The sequence below is a fragment of the Lytechinus variegatus genome, chromosome 2 (assembly GCF_018143015.1).
Source record: "Lytechinus variegatus isolate NC3 chromosome 2, Lvar_3.0, whole genome shotgun sequence".
Taxonomy (NCBI): domain Eukaryota; kingdom Metazoa; phylum Echinodermata; class Echinoidea; order Temnopleuroida; family Toxopneustidae; genus Lytechinus; species Lytechinus variegatus.
This window is the reverse complement of record NC_054741.1, coordinates 50,339,693-50,358,924: the sequence shown is the minus strand read 5'-3', so window position 1 is coordinate 50,358,924 and position 19,232 is coordinate 50,339,693. Positions and strand designations below refer to the sequence as shown.

The 19,232-nt window shown below is 36.3% G+C and overlaps 2 protein-coding genes across 2 annotated transcripts in view; both read right to left on the bottom strand.

Moving 5' to 3' along the window:
- Positions 1-5,710, bottom strand: part of LOC121408284 (diacylglycerol O-acyltransferase 1-like) — a 36,732-nt gene extending 31,022 nt beyond the window's left edge. Inside the window, exon 1 of the mRNA XM_041599691.1 lies at positions 5,616-5,710. The gene's annotated coding sequence lies outside the window, so the exon portion shown is untranslated. The remainder of the gene's footprint in view (positions 1-5,615) is intronic.
- Positions 5,711-16,204: 10,494 nt separating this feature from the next.
- LOC121406849 (calcium-activated chloride channel regulator 4A-like) overlaps positions 16,205-19,232 on the bottom strand; it is a 35,701-nt gene continuing 32,673 nt past the window's right edge. The window contains exons 8-10 of the mRNA XM_041597720.1: positions 18,657-18,773; positions 18,104-18,346; positions 16,205-17,524 (exon numbers count right to left, since the gene is read on the bottom strand). Of these exons, the coding sequence (XP_041453654.1) occupies positions 16,983-17,524; positions 18,104-18,346; positions 18,657-18,773 (902 nt within the window). The 3' untranslated portion in view covers positions 16,205-16,982. The remainder of the gene's footprint in view (positions 17,525-18,103; positions 18,347-18,656; positions 18,774-19,232) is intronic.

The window sequence follows — 19,232 nt, the reverse complement described above, 5'->3', positions numbered from 1 at the left end:
AATTTCTCAAAATCTTATATCAGTTAGCATTGAGCGTGCGTGCTTGAATAGGTAAGTCGTTAGGCATTAATAGATCAGATATTAATTTTAATGGTTAAATTGTCCATTTTGTTTCATCTCGCGCTTAGCAAGAGGAATAGAAAAATATTCATCACTTTCAGGTCCGATCCTTTGTCAAATCTATATCAGCTCTTTATTAAGTGCGATCCAAATGCACCTCACAAAGTACTTGATCTGAAATCTATCCTTTTTTCAGATCGGAATATCAAATATTTTAAGGACGCGCTTCGTGCTCGCTTGGATTTTCGTATATTAAATATATATTCAGAATGCCTAGATTGTAGGCATAAATCGGAAACACGCGCGCGCATGTTTATCCAGATACTCAACTTGTTAGTATTTCAATAATTATTATCCAGTTTCAGAAAAACAAAATTATGTTAGCGCTTTGTGCTCGCATTTTTAATGTAGGAGGAACCCCTATTACTCATCCTTTTCATGATGTACAACACATGAATCGAGTGTCCCATTTTTTAGGTCTAAATCTCGATTTTTTTTCTGCTCGGGCTTGGCGCTCGCATTAATTGTTTTATAGCGACAATCCTGTTCATGGTCACAATAACTGATTTAAATTTTCCATTTTTTATTTAGAAGAGTCCAAAAAAAATCGCCGGGCTCGCCCTTCGCGCTTGCATTATTTTATTGTTGAAGTAACGTCTCCATTAAGTGAAATAGTCCTTAACAGGTACCTTTTTGATCAGTTCGAAACGTATACAAAAATCCCCGGGCAAAAAATCCTTTCCTTGCATGATGTAAAAAGACACGAATAGACATGTCTCGTTTTTTAGGTCTAAATCTTCAAATTTTGTGATCGCGCTTCGCATCAGTTGCTGAGTTGCGTACCTATCCTGTTTAAGTTACAAAAAGTGCCTATATATGATGTCAATTCTGCTTGCGCTTTGCGTTCTTAGTAATTGTTTAGTTGCATAAACATTTTTTTTCATGATAAACATTGCCCAGAAATTTCAAAGTTTGTGGATCAAAAAATAATTATTTCAATGAATTAGCTCGCGCTTTGCGCTGGCACTAAATAAAAAGGGTTATATATCTATGTTGATTTATAAGACAAAAGCTAAAAAGTAACATTTCTTCAAAGAAACAAATATAAATCATCTTCGCGCGGCCGCTTGGGGAAAAATACGGGTGAAAAAAGAATTCGCCCCCCCCCCCTTGACGAAAGCTGAATCAACCCCTTCATCCTATTTGTTTCTCTCCTTTCATCCATCTCTCCATTCTTCAAGGAGCCGCGGAATAGTTTTGAAAAAGGGGCTAAACATGAAATTTTGAATTTTGTGTGTGTGTTTCTACCAATGAAATTATTAATGAAATATAATGCGGTACAAAAATCAATGTCATTCTTCTTTCTGTTTTAAACTACTTGAAAAAAAAAAACTGGGAGGGGGTGGCAATACCGCCACTGCTAGTAATATGATTACCAGGTATACCATCCGTCACTATTTTTTTTAGATAATCATGAGGATTGCCCGAGGAGATATCTTTTAAAGGGGTTGCTGGCTTTGAAAAAAAAGCCAAGGGAAAGAAATTATCTCTCTAAAGATAAGTTGATTTTGGTCGAATATCATACTAAACTGATTTCCAGGGGATGGTGCTTCTGGTTCAGGGGCGGCGATCCTGGGGATAGGTGGGAGCTCAATGCCCCCACTTTAAAAAATCACTAAAAAGTGCCCCTTTTCTGTTTCCCCACTTTCAACTTTGCTCCACTCCCCCTGTCGTACGTGTACAAAAAAAAACGCACCACCAGCTAAAAAAAAAAAATCTTGGGGGTCACAACCCGAGCACCCCCACTTCCAGGACCATATACAAGGACTCTAATTTATTAATTTTAAAGAAAGCGTGAGTGAGACATCATTTGTTGAAAACATTAGAGACCTATTAATGACTGCATGTGGTCCTACCGGTACGCTAGATCTGCACACAAAACTACTTTCATGTGACACGCAAAAGGGATAGATCTTAGTGGAAAAGTAGGATAAAACAAACAGGTTTTAGAAACGCCTTCGTTGGCGTTCAATTATATGGGTGGTATGATACAAATTCTGCTAGCTTATTCGTACTAATATTTCTGGCCATTGTACTTAGATCTGTATTTTAATGTGGAAACATTTTTCTTATGATACAAATCGAGCGAGGCAAGCACAGTGATATGGGGCAGAGTTCCAAGTCTCCATGCCCCAGACAGTGGTGTAGCTAGGATTTTTTTCCAGGGTCCTTGCTTTTTCAGGGGGTGTGTATGTGTCCACAAGAGATCCGAATTTCGCCAATAGGGGATGGGGCCCGAAATTATCTTCACCTATATCAGTCACTTGTTAGTTTTATTCTTATAAAACAACATAAACATAAAATAATCTCATAAAAGTGCGAGCGCGAAGCGCGAGCAATTTTTTTTTTATACTTTAATGTATTTTTCCTGAAATTTAATTTTCTGGGCAATGTTATGTGTGATCCTCAACAAGATTCGTATGTACCCCCAAGCTTGAACATAAATTTTTATCAACTGTTCTAGCCTTATCGAAAAGAGACCTGTTAAGGACTGCTTACAGTTACCCATGAAGACGGTATATATTTCAATAATGCGAGCTCGAAGCGCGAGCAAATTTTTTGACATTCCGACCTAAAAAAACGTGATCATTCTGAGCACTTTTTGTATTAATTAATGGGATAGCCGATAGGTATTTAACTAAACAATTGATGCGAGCGCGAAGCGCGAGAGAAAGATAACTGAGATTTTAGACCTAAAAGCGGGACACTCAATTCATATTTTGTAAGTCATAAATAGGATATAGTCAATTGGGTATCATTAATAATGCGATCGTGAAGCGTGAGCAGACAATTATTGATATTCTGATGTAAAACTGAATAATTTAAGTACATTTTAAATAAAGAACGTGCACGCTATCGCGCATGTTTTATATTCAGACCTAAATTCTGGGCATTCTGAATTGTTGAATGGAATGAACATTATGGAATACCCGTAGACAATATGAACTTGGCAAATCAAACAATGTGACCACGCAGCATGAGCTTAAAATGCTGATAATGTAGACCATAAAACGGACATTTTACAGAGCAATTATATTTTGTAAATGAAAAAATAATGAAAGCTCGATGTCCGAGCTAAAATATGTGTTGCATATTGACTTCAAAACTTGCTCCACATCAGCCTATTGAGAAAGATATGAATCCCATCGAACAGGCAATTATGGCGAAAAGCGCCAGCAAAAATTTTATATAGTAACATGAAAAGATTTTTTAAAATTGCAAGTCTTCCCCTCACATTATTTCATTCACTCGTCTTCCTCCTTATTTTTCTCTTCTTTTTTCTTCTGTCTTTCTACTTCTTTTCCTTTTTATTTCTTCTTTCTCCCTTTTTTCTTTACTTTTTTTTCTCTTCCAATTTTTTCTGGGGGGGACCTGGGGAGGGGGCCCCAAATCTCAGGGGGGCAGATGCCCCCGGCCCACCGTTGCTACGCCAATGGCCCCAGACTGAATATATTTTTACATCAACTTACTCTAAAAACAAGTGTTTATGTTTTATTTTGTATCATTCATTTTTTAAGTATAAGGTAAAATTATAAGTCTCGGAGTGTCAGTTAATGCTGCAAAAGAAGTATAAAGCCTACTCTTTTGCAGCACTATCCAGCTACCGCTGCGAGGACGCCCTCCGAGAAGGTAGCCATATCAAAACTATAAAAAAAATTCCCCTTAGATTACTGGTGGATCCAAGGGGCATAATTATCGAGAGCCAAAATTGTAATTTGTTAATAGGCCCTATTTTTTGCTTGTCAATTTTTAGGGACGAAAGGACTTTCCATTTTTGGTAAAAACATTTTTTTAAGGCATATCAAATTTGTATCGGGAAAATGTGCCCTCCATAGGCCTTATCCCCCTAAATTTCAAGTGGGGACCATTGGCAGCGGAAAGCAAAATTTTGGGAGGGGGGGGCACCAAACTTTAGTGACAAGCCCTATCCCCCCAAAAAAGTTTATCAGCACAAATTTTAGGGGAAACCACATGATTTTTTTAGGGGGGTCCACTGGAATTTAGGGGGCACGCACGAAAAAAAAATTGACAAGCAAAAAAGAAAAGGTTATCAACAAAAAAATTAGGGGGGCGATCGTCCCCCACCTCAAAATTAGGGGGGGCACGACCCCCCCCCCCCGCTGCCTATGGGGGGACGTTACTTTTTTGGGGCAAATTTTTTTTCGCCCCCCCCCCCCTTTGATAACCTTTTTTTGTCAAAAATTTTGGTGCCCCCCTAAATTTTTTTGACTGCCGTAGATAATAATGCTCCCCCTTTGGAAAATCCTGGACCCTCCCTTGTCTAGATATAGATGTTTAAAGAATTAATAATTTTGAAAGTCAGAGTGCCTCGCCCCCCCCCCCCCATGCTTTAGTTATCATAGCATAAAACTTATGCCATGTCTAATCCTTATATCAGCGAGATGTCAGAGCATACTATCCGTCACCAAACGACTGCATTTGAGCCGTTTATTTCTTCTTTTCTCTTTTTATTTTTGGGTTGTTTTTTAATCATTGTTTATTTGGATAAGCTCGGATCCGAGACTAACTGGGACGATGAACGTACTTTCGTTATTTGGGTAACAATAGGCCGAGGCGAGAAAGGACACGCCCACAATCCCTCGTTCAGTGCCGAGCTTTGTGCATGCGTGTCGACGAAATTTCAACTACAAATTTGTACACAAAAACTGTCACAATTCGGACCTAATTTAGCCTCAGATTAACAGATAATTAGATCTCTTTGATATACCAAAAGTCATTCACTTGGGGTTTTTGAGTATGCTGATTCAGGTGAGGTACTTTTCAATGCTTTTTAACATAGATTTAAAAACTTAGATTTTCCTTTTGGTAACCCTAATAACATTCTTTTTACTATTTTAGATCTATTCATATTTTTTTCTTGAATTCCAGATGAATATATTTCAGAGGTTTCTGGGTAATAGAAGGTGGAATTATTCCCATGCACTGCCCTGGCCCTTGAGCCATCTCCAAAATCCTCTCTCATTTTCCTCATATGTTAGTTACACAACTCAGCGTGCCGAAGATTTAGTTGGATCTACTTCTACTCAATGCTACGCACTAGTGGGCACCCTTCCCCATGAGCATTTATCGAGCGTTTCAAACAATCGCTGAAGTGTCCGATCTTCCCTTTGTAGTATTGCCCTTACCGATGTTTCATTTAATGACACACAGCAATCCGCGTTTGGAGAGCATACCCTAATTGTAAAACAAATCATTCCCTCGCACAACCAATGTGCTACAATCAGAGTTTTCACTCGTGTGCGATATTAATACAGAAAACACAGAATCATGATATTCGCCTATTCACTGGCGTGCACAAGAAATCCCACTCGCTCGTATTCGACTTGGCTAACAAGATGAACCAAATGATTCAGTGATTGCATCATATCATATCATACCGTTTTTCATTTAGATTTCCATTACAAAATGAAAACAATAGTTAGGAGATATAAACTTGCCTAAACTCGAGGTAAAAATGCGATTTCGTTTCTTACCATACGAAGTTTACAGTAGTTTATTTAGTCTCTAAGAAAATGTAGCGAAATCCGGAAGAGGTAGAGCTCGACAAACCAAAATACAGCTGGCTCGAGCGCGCGGGGGAGATCGGGGGGGGGGGGGGGGGGGGGGGGGAGGAGGACCCGGTACCGGTACTATGTATGAGGGGGGGGGGGCATGGAGATGGATTAGAGATACCTCTATCATGTAGGTCCATGCCTCTATGGAGGGGGGAAGTGGCGGTAGTGGAAGAGATAGCTAAGGATCGATGGTGAAAGAGAAGGATGATGTACAAGGAGGATAGGTTGGAGGGTCGAGAGATGATGAGGTGGGGTAGCTATGGCCAAAGATGCGTGGATCGAGGGGATCGACAGGGGTGGATCCAGCTTTTTATAAAGGGGGGGGGGGTTGGGTGGTATGCGAGGGAGCGTAGCCATTGGCGGCGGAAGCCAAAAATTTTAGGAGGGGACAACCCAAAAAATTTGACAAGCCAAAAAAAAAAAAAAAAAAGGGGTTTCAACCCGAAAAATTTTAGGGGGGACGTAGGAAAATAAAATGACAAGCAAAAAAAAAAAAATAAAAATAAAAAATAAAAAATAAAAAAAAAATAAAAAAAAAAAGGTCATCAACAACAAATTTAGGGGGGACCGTCCCCCTTCCTCAAATTTAGGGGGGACACGTCCCCCCTGTCCCCCCGCTTCCGCCGCCTATGAGCGTAGCGACCGAGTCCGAGCGAGCGGAGCGAGCAAGGGGGGAGGGTGTGGGAGGGGGGTGTCCCCCTCCCACAGTATAGGGAAAATTTTTGAAAATCTGTGTGTGAAAATGGCGTTTTCTTGCATCTAAAACAACAACAATAATAATGATAATAAATGAAATAAATACATAAAAATAGAATAAAATAAAATCAAAAGTTTAAAAAAAAGATAAGATTAAAAAAAATGGTCCCGGATTTTTTTTTTTTTTTTTGGGGGGGGGTTCCAACCCCCACCCCCGCCACTAGATCCGCTTCTGATCGAGGATCGAGGAAAGATGGTGAGAGAGCTAGGAGGAATGGTTGTGAAAGATGATGGGAGAGAAGGATGGTGGCCGGGATGATGGGGGGGGGGGTGGATGCATGGTGGAAGATAATCAGATTGTAAGATATGTGTGTGAGATGGTGGGAGAGATGGGATGGTGGGAGAGTGTGAGAGGTGGGATGGTGGGAGAGGGGAGAGGAGAGGAGAGATGGTGAGAGAGGAGGATCCCGAGGAGGATGGCCGGGAGAGGTTACATTGGATGGTGGGAGAGAAAGTGAAGGATCATGCCTGGGAGAGAAGGATCGAATGGTTGGAACGGATCAAGGGATGGTGAGAGAGTGCATGGGTGAGGTGTGGGAGAGGAAAGATGGTGGGAGGGGAGGACTATATCCTATCCAACTATAGTCACTGATAGGAGGATGGTGGGAGAGAAGGATGGTGCGAGAGGGGGGATGGTGCCGAGAGGAAAGATGGTGGGAAAGGAGAAATGGTTGGATAGAAAGATGGCGGGAGAGGTGGGATAGGAAAGATGGCAGAAGTGAAAGAATGGTTCATGGGAGGGGAGGAATGGTTGGAACGGATCAAGGGATGGGTTCATTGGTGAATGTAATAGCTATAACTACAGGAAAAGAAAACGAGCAGCAGTGGATGAAGATATAATCACTGAACAAGATAGATCACACAATAGTTAACTGCAGGAAAAGACAATTTGAGCAGTATATGTTATAAGGTGATTACTGGACAAAACAGATCAAAGATAAGTACATGATGGTAGGTAACCATAAGAAGAAGATTATTACTTATTCAAGCTGAACTAGTGACTGACTGAATGGGTAGAGACTTTTCACCAAATGAAAAGCTTGTGATTTACCAATCACGGTCGTGTTGGCTCAGTGGTAGAGCGTCCGCCTCATGGACGGGAGGTCGTGGGTTCGATCCCTGGCCGAGTCATACCAAAGACTTATAAAAATGTGACCTTCTGCCTTCTTGCTTGGCGCTCAGCATTTAGACTGGAGAAGGGTAATAATAACATATTATGTTATGCAGGGCCCGCTGGAAGAGCAGTCTTATGATTGAAGTGGCTACCCTGGGTAAATAAAACGTTATTATTATTATTTTACCAATAAAATCTTGTGTTAAATTTCATCTGCTGAAGAGAGTATTTTCGATGTATTTTTTTCTTATCAAAAACACATGGTAACATTCATAACATTTTTATCATAAATGAATGCTCTCCACATTGATTGAGAATTTTTAGTTGACAGATAAGTTATAACCTATGCAGGACCACGAAGGTCATTTGTCATGAACCTGTTGCCCAAGATGAATACTCAATATGATTGTGTTGAGGGTATAGTCTTATGAATTAAGTTATGCACCTGATACATATACACACTATGGAGTCAGTACATGGATTAAAAGTTTGGAAGCAAACAAAAGAGGAAGTGCCTTTGCAACTTTTCTAAATAATCCTGAATGAGTGGAAAAGTCTACATACTAAAAATGTACTAGCCAAGAGCTGCAATGTAGATTTGGTAACTTGCAAAAAAAAATCCCGTAAATTGCTTTGAAACCGACAAAAATCTATTTGGCATGGAGAAAATAAAATAAACTTCATACAAGTTGCTTGATACTTGTCTGGCCACAATTTGCATGAACAGTCTATAAAAGATTCAAAACATAAAAAATAGCACTTGTGATATATGAAGAGTTTTGTTGCAAAGTGGGCTAGGTCCACTTTGGACCATTCCGAGAAAAATTACGTTTTTATTCTTAATTATTGCAATATTCTTATTAGAAATTAAATTGTCATGATGTGCTACCCTATCATGTGAACATAAAATTTGGTATAAAAGAAATTTACCCGTCTTCTATTTTTTTCTATATATATTTTTTTTGAATTATCATTGTGGACTAACCTCTTTTGCTGGCAAACTGAAATGAATCCAATCTCTTTTGAATAAAAAAGTTATTCTCTTTACCATTTTTGTTCACTTTTAATGGGAATTTCAACTTTTCTTTGGTATCATCTTATAGAGCTTCTAAAATCTGTACATTAAGACCTAAAAATCAAATTTGATGGAAAATTGACCTAACCCCTTTTGCAACTGAGCTCTTCATATTATGGATGACAAATTTATCTATCGTATATCAAGCAAGTGCCCAAAAGATTGGTGTGTTATCTTTACTTAACCTCTTGCCTGTTGCAGCTATAAAATTTCCATGAATTGATTGTAGGATTTACAACTAAAAGGAATTATTTCATTACTTTTTTAAAAAAGGAATTCGTGAAGAAAGAGTCTACATCTTTGGTCAGAATAGGGCTGAAGGGAATTTGGATGATACACTCAATTACGGGTATATTTCTGTGGAAAGCCATTCGGTGAAATTGCGGGAAAATAACTTTAGGGTCAGTTTCTTTTCATCATAAAATATACTATTTCATAAATATTGATCAGTATGCATTCTTACCTTATTATTTAAAAACTAAGTGCATATACATAATTTTGGATTATTTGATCTAAAAAAAACTTTTAGCTCGCGCTTGTTCTGGATCACAAATATTGCCCAGAATGTTCAATTTTTACGACAAACTACATGAAATTTCCAAATAAAAAGAGCTCGTGCTTCGCGCTCGCACTATTTATGGGGGGCATATGAGATCATTGCATATTTCTGTTGTTTTATAACATTAATTAAGCTATGACTGTTAGGACTACCCCTTCGAAGAACGAAACAAAATTCTACTTTGAACGGCTGATCGGGAGAAATATGGGTGATTTTTTTTCGAGTTCCCCTATTGGAGAAAGTTGGATCCGCCCCTGTAAGTTACTCAAATTTATTATTTTATGTTGCCAGAGAGCAAAGCGCGCTGGCATTTCATAATTTGTTCCTATTTTAAGAAAGTGCGTGAACAAAAAATGTTTAATTCCTTGATTTTGGTAACTTGGACCAAGTTTAGGCTCGATGTATTATTGTCCAATATTTGTTAAAAAGAAAACTTGAAAATTCAAGGAAACACCATGAGTTTCGGAAAATTTGTTTTGGATCTGTGGAAACACTGCCTTCCCATCGATGATCCACCGGGGATGAGCGAAAAAAATTGGAGGGGGCAAGATATTGAATTATTCAAAATAACAGGCCAAAATTGTTTGTTTTTTAAGTTGCCAGCGAGCAAGCAAAAAATTTAACATTTTGATATAAAAAATCCTATTTTGTGATAGATTTTGACATAATATTCAGAAAATAATATCATATTTCTCTTTTTTTATTTTCTTTTTCCTGGTCGTGATTTTTTTTTTTGGAGGGGGGGGGGCAAGAAGAGGCCCCCCATCTGAACACCCCCCACACACACACGCAAAAGAAACACTATACAAAGAATGAAACAAACAAATAAGGCTTCAAAGAAAAAAATGTTTTAATAAAGCTTATAACAGTATGAAACGGACTTTAATGATAACCTATATCTGTGTTTATTTTATGGATTAGCAAGATTAATAAGTTTGCATTATTTCATTTCGAGTATTCAGGAATCCTCCCTCAAGGCCAAGATTACCACCACAACAAGATTGACTGAATAAATGGATATAGAAATCAATCAAATTATATGTTTTAAAACATTTAATGTCTGAATGGTCAGTTATTTACACCTCTGATTCAAATGTGTCTTTCTATATCCAGGGCGATAGGCAATTGTTTAACCATGTACTCTCTATTAGTAAGAACAGGATGTATCATTACAAGTAAAAACACAAAGCTGTTTTTAAAATAATTTTAGTAAAAGAAGATACAGATTTTTATGTTCCACAATTTTAATTTTACCTTGTTAGTAACACCCAGTGGTATTTGAGAAAAGATTGAAATTCCTCTTATTAGAAGTTACATTACCAATAAGATGGAACTCTTTACAAATTTTTGTTCATAATTTTTATTTCACAAATTGATAATAATATATCACGATATTGTATTTTTTTGTAAAACACTAAAAATATGTATTTTTTGTCATCATCTTCTCATATGTTTAAGCTGTATGTTTTTGTGGAATGTGAAACGGAAACAATTAATCAAATCAAATATAATCTAATGCTTGATGAATTTTCTGCCAAATGAATCTGATGTAGACGATACAAGGAATCTTGGATACAAGGAAACGAGCGAGTGTCGATGTGAATATATCAAGAGAAAGTCCACCCAAACAAAATTTGATTGAACAAAAAAGGGGGTGGGGATCTTCATCAAACAAAAAAAAATAAGAAATTTTCTTACGTCGCAACTTTCTTATTTAAATCCGATATCGATAAAGATAAAATCATCAGTGTTAAGATTGTTAGATATTCTCTTTTTTAATTGAAAATTATTATTATTTTTTTTTTTTTGGGGGTAGATTTTGTATTTATAATTGTGTGATTTTTCTCTTTTTATTGAAAATTTACTTCTTTGGGGTAGACTTAACCGTTGTCAAAATTTAATAACACGATGAATACATGTATATGTTGCACATCTTAATTACATAGAATATCCTTCTGCTTAATGTCTGATACAAAACTTTAATATAATCATAACATAAGACCTTAATTACTACACTGTTAGAAAAAATAAAAGAAGTTCCTGCAGCAGAGTCTCGAGAACACCTGTAATCTTACCGAATTGCGTAATCTTACAGGAAATTGGTATTTGATGTATGGAATCTTACAAATTTCCTTGAATAAAACCCCTTTTCCCCTTTTTAAACAGACCTGTTCTGTTAAATTGCAGAAAAATTCTTGTTTTATGAAATTTACAGAATGAATGATTATTCGCAATTCGGTAAGATTACAGGTGTTCTCGAGACTCTGCTGCAGGAACTTCTTTTATTTTTCTAACAGTGTAGAAATATACTCATACAAATAGGATCAGACGTAAGCAATACAGCCATTCAGACTAAAATATCTTGGTTCTGGATTCTGGTTATATACAAACACGTACATAATGTTAATGTCAACATTGTATAGCATAAGCGATTACCGTTCACCATAATAAATGTATGAACAACATTTTTGCTACAACACCATTCATCTGATATTGATAATACTTGTAAAAATATTTGTTGCATCTTGGTTAAAATATTGCGGTAAAACTTGACATGAACAAGGATTAAACTAAAAAAAGTTATATTATTTCCTAATATCAAATGACATCTTTGCTTTGATTTTTTAAATACTTCATTTTAACTTTGGTCATGATAATACTCGTAAGAATTCATGTATCTTGGTTAAAACAATGCGGCAAAACTAAACATTGGTTAAAATATTGCGGTAAAACTTGACATGAACAAGGATAATACTCAGAAAGTGACATAATTTCCTAATATCAAATGAAATCTTTGCTCTGAATCTTTCTTTTACAGATACTTAGTCATGATAATACTTGTAAAAAAAATATATGTATCTTGGTTAAAACACTGCGGCAAAATTAAACATTTGCAAGAATAATACATAAAAGTGATGCTTATCTTAAAGGAAATCCTTGTCCCGAATCTTGCTTTTGAAAAAACTACATTTCACTTCTGGCGTTTAAATCGGTTCCGATAAGGATGCTACAAAACAATGGGAAGAAACTGATAACATATTTATATTTTACAAGGAGGAACCGCGAGAGTGTTTTTTTTTTCTTTACAAAGTAAATCCTTGTTCCAAATTTTGTTTAAATACAAAATTTTAACTTTGGCGTTTAATCGGTTGTATTTGAAAAAAAGTACGCAAAGCATGCATCTTATTTATCAACATCCGAGCTCAATTGCATTTATTTGCTAAGAGTGGACAAAAAATGTTTTTATGAAAATCATATTATATGGAAAAATCGATTTGACGTGTTTAACATGTCCTCCTAAACGACAGACATCGGAGTCATGAATGAATGCATCACATTAATGTTTCCTATAACATTCGAATACAAATAAATCATATTTGCTTGTAGCACTCAAAGTTGCACAAATTTAAGATAAATCCACATTGACTGTGTGTTCGAAATGTCCAACATTCGATCTGTTTTTGTTTTAATTTCATGCAATTGGGCGATTCCACACTAGAACTTCAAAAATATCATAAATTTCAACATGCTTTCAATAAGTCATAAGTAGTGTAATATGTTACTATGATACCTAAATTTTATGAAAATTATGAGTTTTAACCAAAAGTTAAGACAGATAATGTTTTAATTGGGGGAACAATGGAACAATACAAACACCGCCTGAAACAATTATTTGCAAAGCACGAGAAGATTGAAAATATTGTAGGTCAATCGAATAATATATCATTGAATATTCCAAATAATATCTACAACATTTTCATCATCCATAATAGGGGCAGCCCTGTTTTTTCAGCCCCGTAATTTACACAAAGTTTCATTCATTCATTGTTTAAATAGTGTTTGGAAATCATCAATTAATTCACTAAAATATAACTTCACACAAAACCTCAAGTTTTTCAGCTCGTACAAAATGCTGTGAACACTTGTACATTTCCTATCATGAAAAAATGATAACATATTGCTCCCGATTGTATATATTGAGGTTACTTAATTATATTGTCCTGAATGACTACTTATTAAAAGATTTTTCATAAAAAAGGAAGAATTTAGGGGCAATGCTTCTTCTGATTGATAAAAAGTTCATTTTTTTAAATTCAGGCTGCCCAGCACAACACGCAAGTGCCTGTACAACACACAAGTGTCCCGTACGACACATTATTTTGTTTATGATATATTGACAGAAATATTCAGCTAATAGCGGTTTCTAACGTAGTGAATGTCTTAGTTTGATAGGATTATCATTATCATCAGCCAAATAATGTTACTGAAGAAGTCAAAGAGACATAAAGTAAGAAAGTTTGGCTTCAATTTAGAGATGCCCCGTACGACACATTTTGAATGTCCCGTACGCCACAATGTTCTCGAAAATTATAATCTGCTTTATGTATTCATGAATGTTTATTTTGCTTTCTTTTATAGATGTGTTTGTTCTTGGGTAATTGAATGCCAATTTGAGTTCAGTTTCTATGAAATTTATCTGCCCAACTCACAGACTTTTGAGTACAAACTTGAGGTTTCTAAAAAAGCCACTTTTTCTGCGTTCGTACGACACATTACTATTTAAATCTGTATTATACAGGATGTGAATTCAAGTCATGTTAAGTATTGGTTTTTCTAACACTCTGGTAGTACTTGATGATCATCTATAGTAACTGGAATATTTTTAGTTTTTTCTTGTAAAAAACGGTCAAATGTTCTCTAAATGTCCCGTACGACACGTATGGAATCACCCAATTTGGAGTGTGGACGGGAGTGTGGATAGGAACGAAAAGGGAGGAATTGCGGCATTTTTGTAATTCAAAATATGGGCATCTTAACACTGACTAGGAAAGTAGGGGGGAAGGGTTGAGGATGAATGCACTGAATAGGGCAATATTATGGAGGGAGGGGGTAAAGGCAATTGCTGCAAGTGTGCAGTGAATCTTGATTAAAATATTAAGTTAATCTAGACATTTACAGGGGAATACTCAAAGGTGATTTCTAATGATGAAATAAAACCCTTTTTCGAATCTTGGTTAATTTAAAACAAAATTGGCATTCATTTAGTTTATCCGATAAATAAGTAGAATTCAAATGCAAAAATGCCACTATAATATACTCGGTTACTTCGCTATCTTGCTTGCAAGTTTCATTGAAAAAAATAATCCGCTTCTCTGATGACATCTGGAGATAATCTGTGTACTGCACTATGTAACGCCATATTGTGTGATGTTGGTCCTCTCATCAAAACAGATGAGACTTATGTTTGCACGTAACCCCAAATTATTTCTGGTGCTCTCATCAAAACAAATGGGACTTGCGTTTATACGTAACCCCAAATTATTACTGGTGCTCCAGCCAGTGGCGGAACGAGGGGGTGGGGGCTCGAGGAAATAGACAAGTATGTGTTATTTCATCTTATTTTTTTGGTTTTTTAATTAATTTATTTATTATTATTATTTATTCATTTGTTTATTTTTTTTTTTTTTTTTTTATTTTAATTTTTTATTTATTCATTTTTTTTTTTTTTTTTGGGTGGGGGGTCCCTGAACATGGTTTCAAGAAGTGGGAAGAGGGGTGTCACTGGAGTGATGATTGAGAATGATATCACAAGGAGTTTGACCCAGTTGTTAAATCAACAAGTTACACCGGCCAATTTTGACCTGTAAACCCATATGGTGTAAAAATTATCCTTTTGCTTTTTTTATACCAGGAATTTCAAGTAAAAAAGGGGAGGTTCACGTTGACAAAAAGCTTATTGTAAAAATAGCAGAAAAATAATTTTAGAAAATGCTGGTGAAGGTTTGAGGAAAATCCATCGAATAAAAAAAGTTATTAGAATTTTATTACTTTATTTGTAACGTCATAATTACGCGAGAAGCTTCCAATGTATCGTGTGAATTAAGAATATCAATGAAATGTCATTATCTCAGAAAATTGAAAATGGTTTTTATTTTAACTTTTGTATACCAACAAATTAATTTCAAACCCGCTCCTGAAAGAGGAAATTTTTTGGTCATCATGATTCAATAAAAATAGAATTTATGTATTTTATATTACCTAAAAATGCTCGGATATGACGTCACAAACCAAACAGTTAAAATTCAAATATTTTTTTACACCTTAAATGGATATTCGTCAAACCTTCACCAGTATTTCTGTCTCGCATAGACGTCTCTTTTAAGACTGCGGTGACGTCGTCAACATTGAAATCTTAACCTGGCCCCATGTTACTAGATGGCGATTCCGCTGCGATCATCAAAAATCGAAAAAGCGTGGTTGATCGTTGCTTGATCTTTACAATCTTCTCCCTCGTACCTTGATCTTTTCTGAAGCGGCAAGGATCGCCACCATCTTCCTGGTCGCCACAAAATGTTTACGTTTATGAAATGTCATCATAACTAAAATAAAAAGTATATGGACCGAATGTAATTCATGAAACTAGGACATGAGGGTAATCATGTATGATTACTATACATCCTATCTGAGTTTCAGGTCACATGACTAAGTTCAAAGGCCATTTAGGGTCAATGAACTTAGACCATGTTGGGTGAAATCAACATCTTAATCTAAGTTTAAGGTTTTGAAATGTAATCATTACTTAGAAAGTTTAAAGATCTAGTTCATGAAACGTGGACATAAAAGAAAAGTAATCAAGTGTCACTAAACATCCTTTGTGAATTTCAGGTCACATGACCATGGTCAAATGTCATTTGAATCAATGAACTTAGATTATGTTGGGGGAATCAATAAGAAATCTTAACCAAGGTTAAGTTTTTGACGTGTCAAAACTTTGAAAGTACAGTATGTGGATCTAGTTCATGAAACTTGGACATAAGTGTAATCAAGTATCAGTAAATACCTTGCTTGTGTTTCATATCATATGACCAAGCTAAAAAGGTCATTTAAGGTCAATGAACTTTGGCCATAATGAGGGTATTTGTTGAAGTGCCATAACTTTGAAAGTTTATGGATATAGTTCATGAAACGTTGAAGGTGTAATTAAGTATCACTTATTTTCCTAGGTCACAGTGATCAAGGTCAAATGTCATTTGGGGTCAATGAACATAATATGTTACTATCATATGAACGGTGTTTTTGTGAAAGATTATTATATAATCAGTGCTGCTGCTATATTTAATCGCGTAATGCAGCTTTAAGCGGAGACTGCCAGATCCGCTCCACTTGTTAAGTTTTTCTTGTTATTTTTTACAACAAAATTTTCGTCTGGGTGAACTTTCCCTGAATATACTCGACAAATATTATTGACCAGTTTGATCAAATGGATTCATAGAGTAATAGTTGATACCAGAGACTGGTATACATTGTTTTATAGACATTTCTATATAGTACCAGTATGTTTCAGTGATTCGATGCAGTTGGTGCAGTTGGAGAAACTGGTACATGCATAGACCACTTTGGTCAAATCGGTAACAACCTTGCCAAATTATTCAGTTCTATTCCAGTTAAAACTTCTACTGATTCAATTTTTCTTGTCTTACCACTTTCAAAAATTCTCTTAAAACCTGGTTATTCACGCAAGCTTTTAGGTAATTGTTATTCTACCCCTATTTTTAGTAGGTTTTCTTTCTTCCTTCCTTTCTTTTTCTTTTTCCTTTTCTTTTTTTCTTTATTACACCATGAGCATCTTTTTATGATGGATACCGGCGCATTACAAATGTTCATATTATTATCATTAACTGATTGTTGTACATGGGAAAACATTGGATGATGAACAATTGCTAGAGTGCAGCCTGCACGAAGTTATCCCCCTTTGACTTCTTGCTACATTGTACTCGTGTTTTACGGTCCATCGTACATAGGATTCATGTGATCATTATGAGGCCCAGTTACCCTCTTTGATTTCGGCCTACAACATACCACGCGGATGATAATGGGAATGGTGATTAAAAGAATGATTCCGAAGACGGAAAATATAATACATATAATAGCCCATAAAGGAAACGGTTCTTCGGGGTTTCCGGGTGACTGCGTGGATATCTGTTTTGATGTCAAGATTCCAGTGGATGAAGGTGAAGATGCTGCTTCTGATGAAAGGTCGGTAGTCGGTAAGGTGGTCGGAGGTAGACGGCGCCTTGAGACGGATACTATATTCGATAAAGGACCCGCGTTGCCAGCCTCATCCCAGGCTCTTATCATGAAATAAAAGATAGCGTCCGAGTCTTCACCCGGCAGAAGAAAAGAGATTGATTCAAGATTTCCAGAAGAAGCGACTTGAGAGAGGTTACCATCTATGAGGTCTGTATCGGGAATGGCAGGAGCAACGGTGAAATTGGTACGGATTTCGGTAAAGTTATCGGAGAAACGGAGTTCGTACGAGGCAGCTGGATTAGAGTGGGAGAGTAATGAATAAATAAAAAGAAAGATCATAATTAAATGTCGAAATGCGAGCAGAACGAAATAATATGACAATCACGCAACATGGATATGAAGACGAAGGAGACGATTATACAACAGAGTAAAGCATGATAAAAAAATATATTACTGAAAACAAAGCAAGGTAAAAAGTGCAGTATTTCAGTAAGGGCTGTGAATGTGATCAGACAAGGAATGAGAAAATCACGTTTTTATCTTTTATCTATCTTGAGGTGGGGGTCAGATCTCCATACAAAAGTAGCAAATTAATTGATAGTGACATTGCTGTAGTCATTTCTTCATTATTAAAGGACAAGTCCACACCAAAGAAAAGAGAAAATCAAACGAGCATAACTCTGAAAATTTCATCAAAACCCGGATGTTAAATAAGAAAGTTAGGTCTTTCAAATGGTGGCATTAAAGGTCGGTCCTAACGTTCATAACCACTGAAAACTCGGTTATACACACACCCACATACAGCCACACACCCCCTAAGTCACCCAAATGAAAAAAAAAACCACGGTAGTTGTCTATTTAACTTGTTTTACCTGTTCCTTGGTCCAAATCATCCCCTACAGCCATCCATGTCAATGTGACATTTCTATTCTCATCGTAAGTTCTCTCAACACTGCTAAAGTCAGTGATCTTAGCTGGTGCCAAGATGTCAACGTTCAGATCCGGGGAGTAGTTCTCGACTTGGAAGACACCAGCCGTAGTGGTAAGTTGGAACCCTTGAGGGGTTCGTGGAGTGGTTGGTGTCCCCGCGGCTCTCTTGGATCTCAATAAAGTATCTGGATCAAGAATTAAAAGAAAAATGTCATAGATCATAGACGATGGGTTTTGAAAAAATACAAATGTCTTTTTTTAACTACAATCCAAAAACAGATCTTACACAATTTACATGGTATAGATAAAAGTAACAGTTTAACTTTTCTATAACGATCAAAAAGATACAGATGAAAATTTGGAAGTAAAATTTTTACATCTAAGATCATGACCAATGAAGAAGTTAACTGTAGCATATTCTAGGAACTGAGTGTTTCCAATAAGCATTGAAACCACTGTGTACCTTTTAAACATTAGGTTGATGGTAAAACTTACTATTGGATGAAGAGGTTGTTATTCCGTTTACATCTACCTTAACGCCATATCGCCCATTCGAAGAGAAGTCCAGGAAATAAGCCGAATAAATGCCGTCACCAGTGATCAAATCAGCTCCTGAAATAATGATAAATGAGAGCTGAATTACATTTGGCTGACGTTTGTTAGGCTTGCTTATTTTATTTATGCATCCATTATCTGTCTAATTTATCTATCTCTATCTATCCATCCATCCTTTTTTTCATCTATCTATCTATCATCTTTTTCTTTTTTTTCTTTCTTTCTTTCTTTCTTTCTTTCTTTCTTTTTTTCTTTCTTTTTTTCATTTCTTTAAAATAATAATAATAATATAGAGTCCATTTCTAAAGCGCCAATCCACATTGATTATGTGCTCATGGCAAACTGAAATATACGTGGTAATATCAAAATTATTACCCCCGCTGTAGCTGAGCGGCCAAATAGGCGCTAAAGCATTCAAGGAATAATTCCCTCCGGGTTCCCATTCACCTCACCTGGGTCGAGTGCAGCACAATGTGGATTATTTTCTTGCTGAAGGAAATTACGCCATGGCTGGGA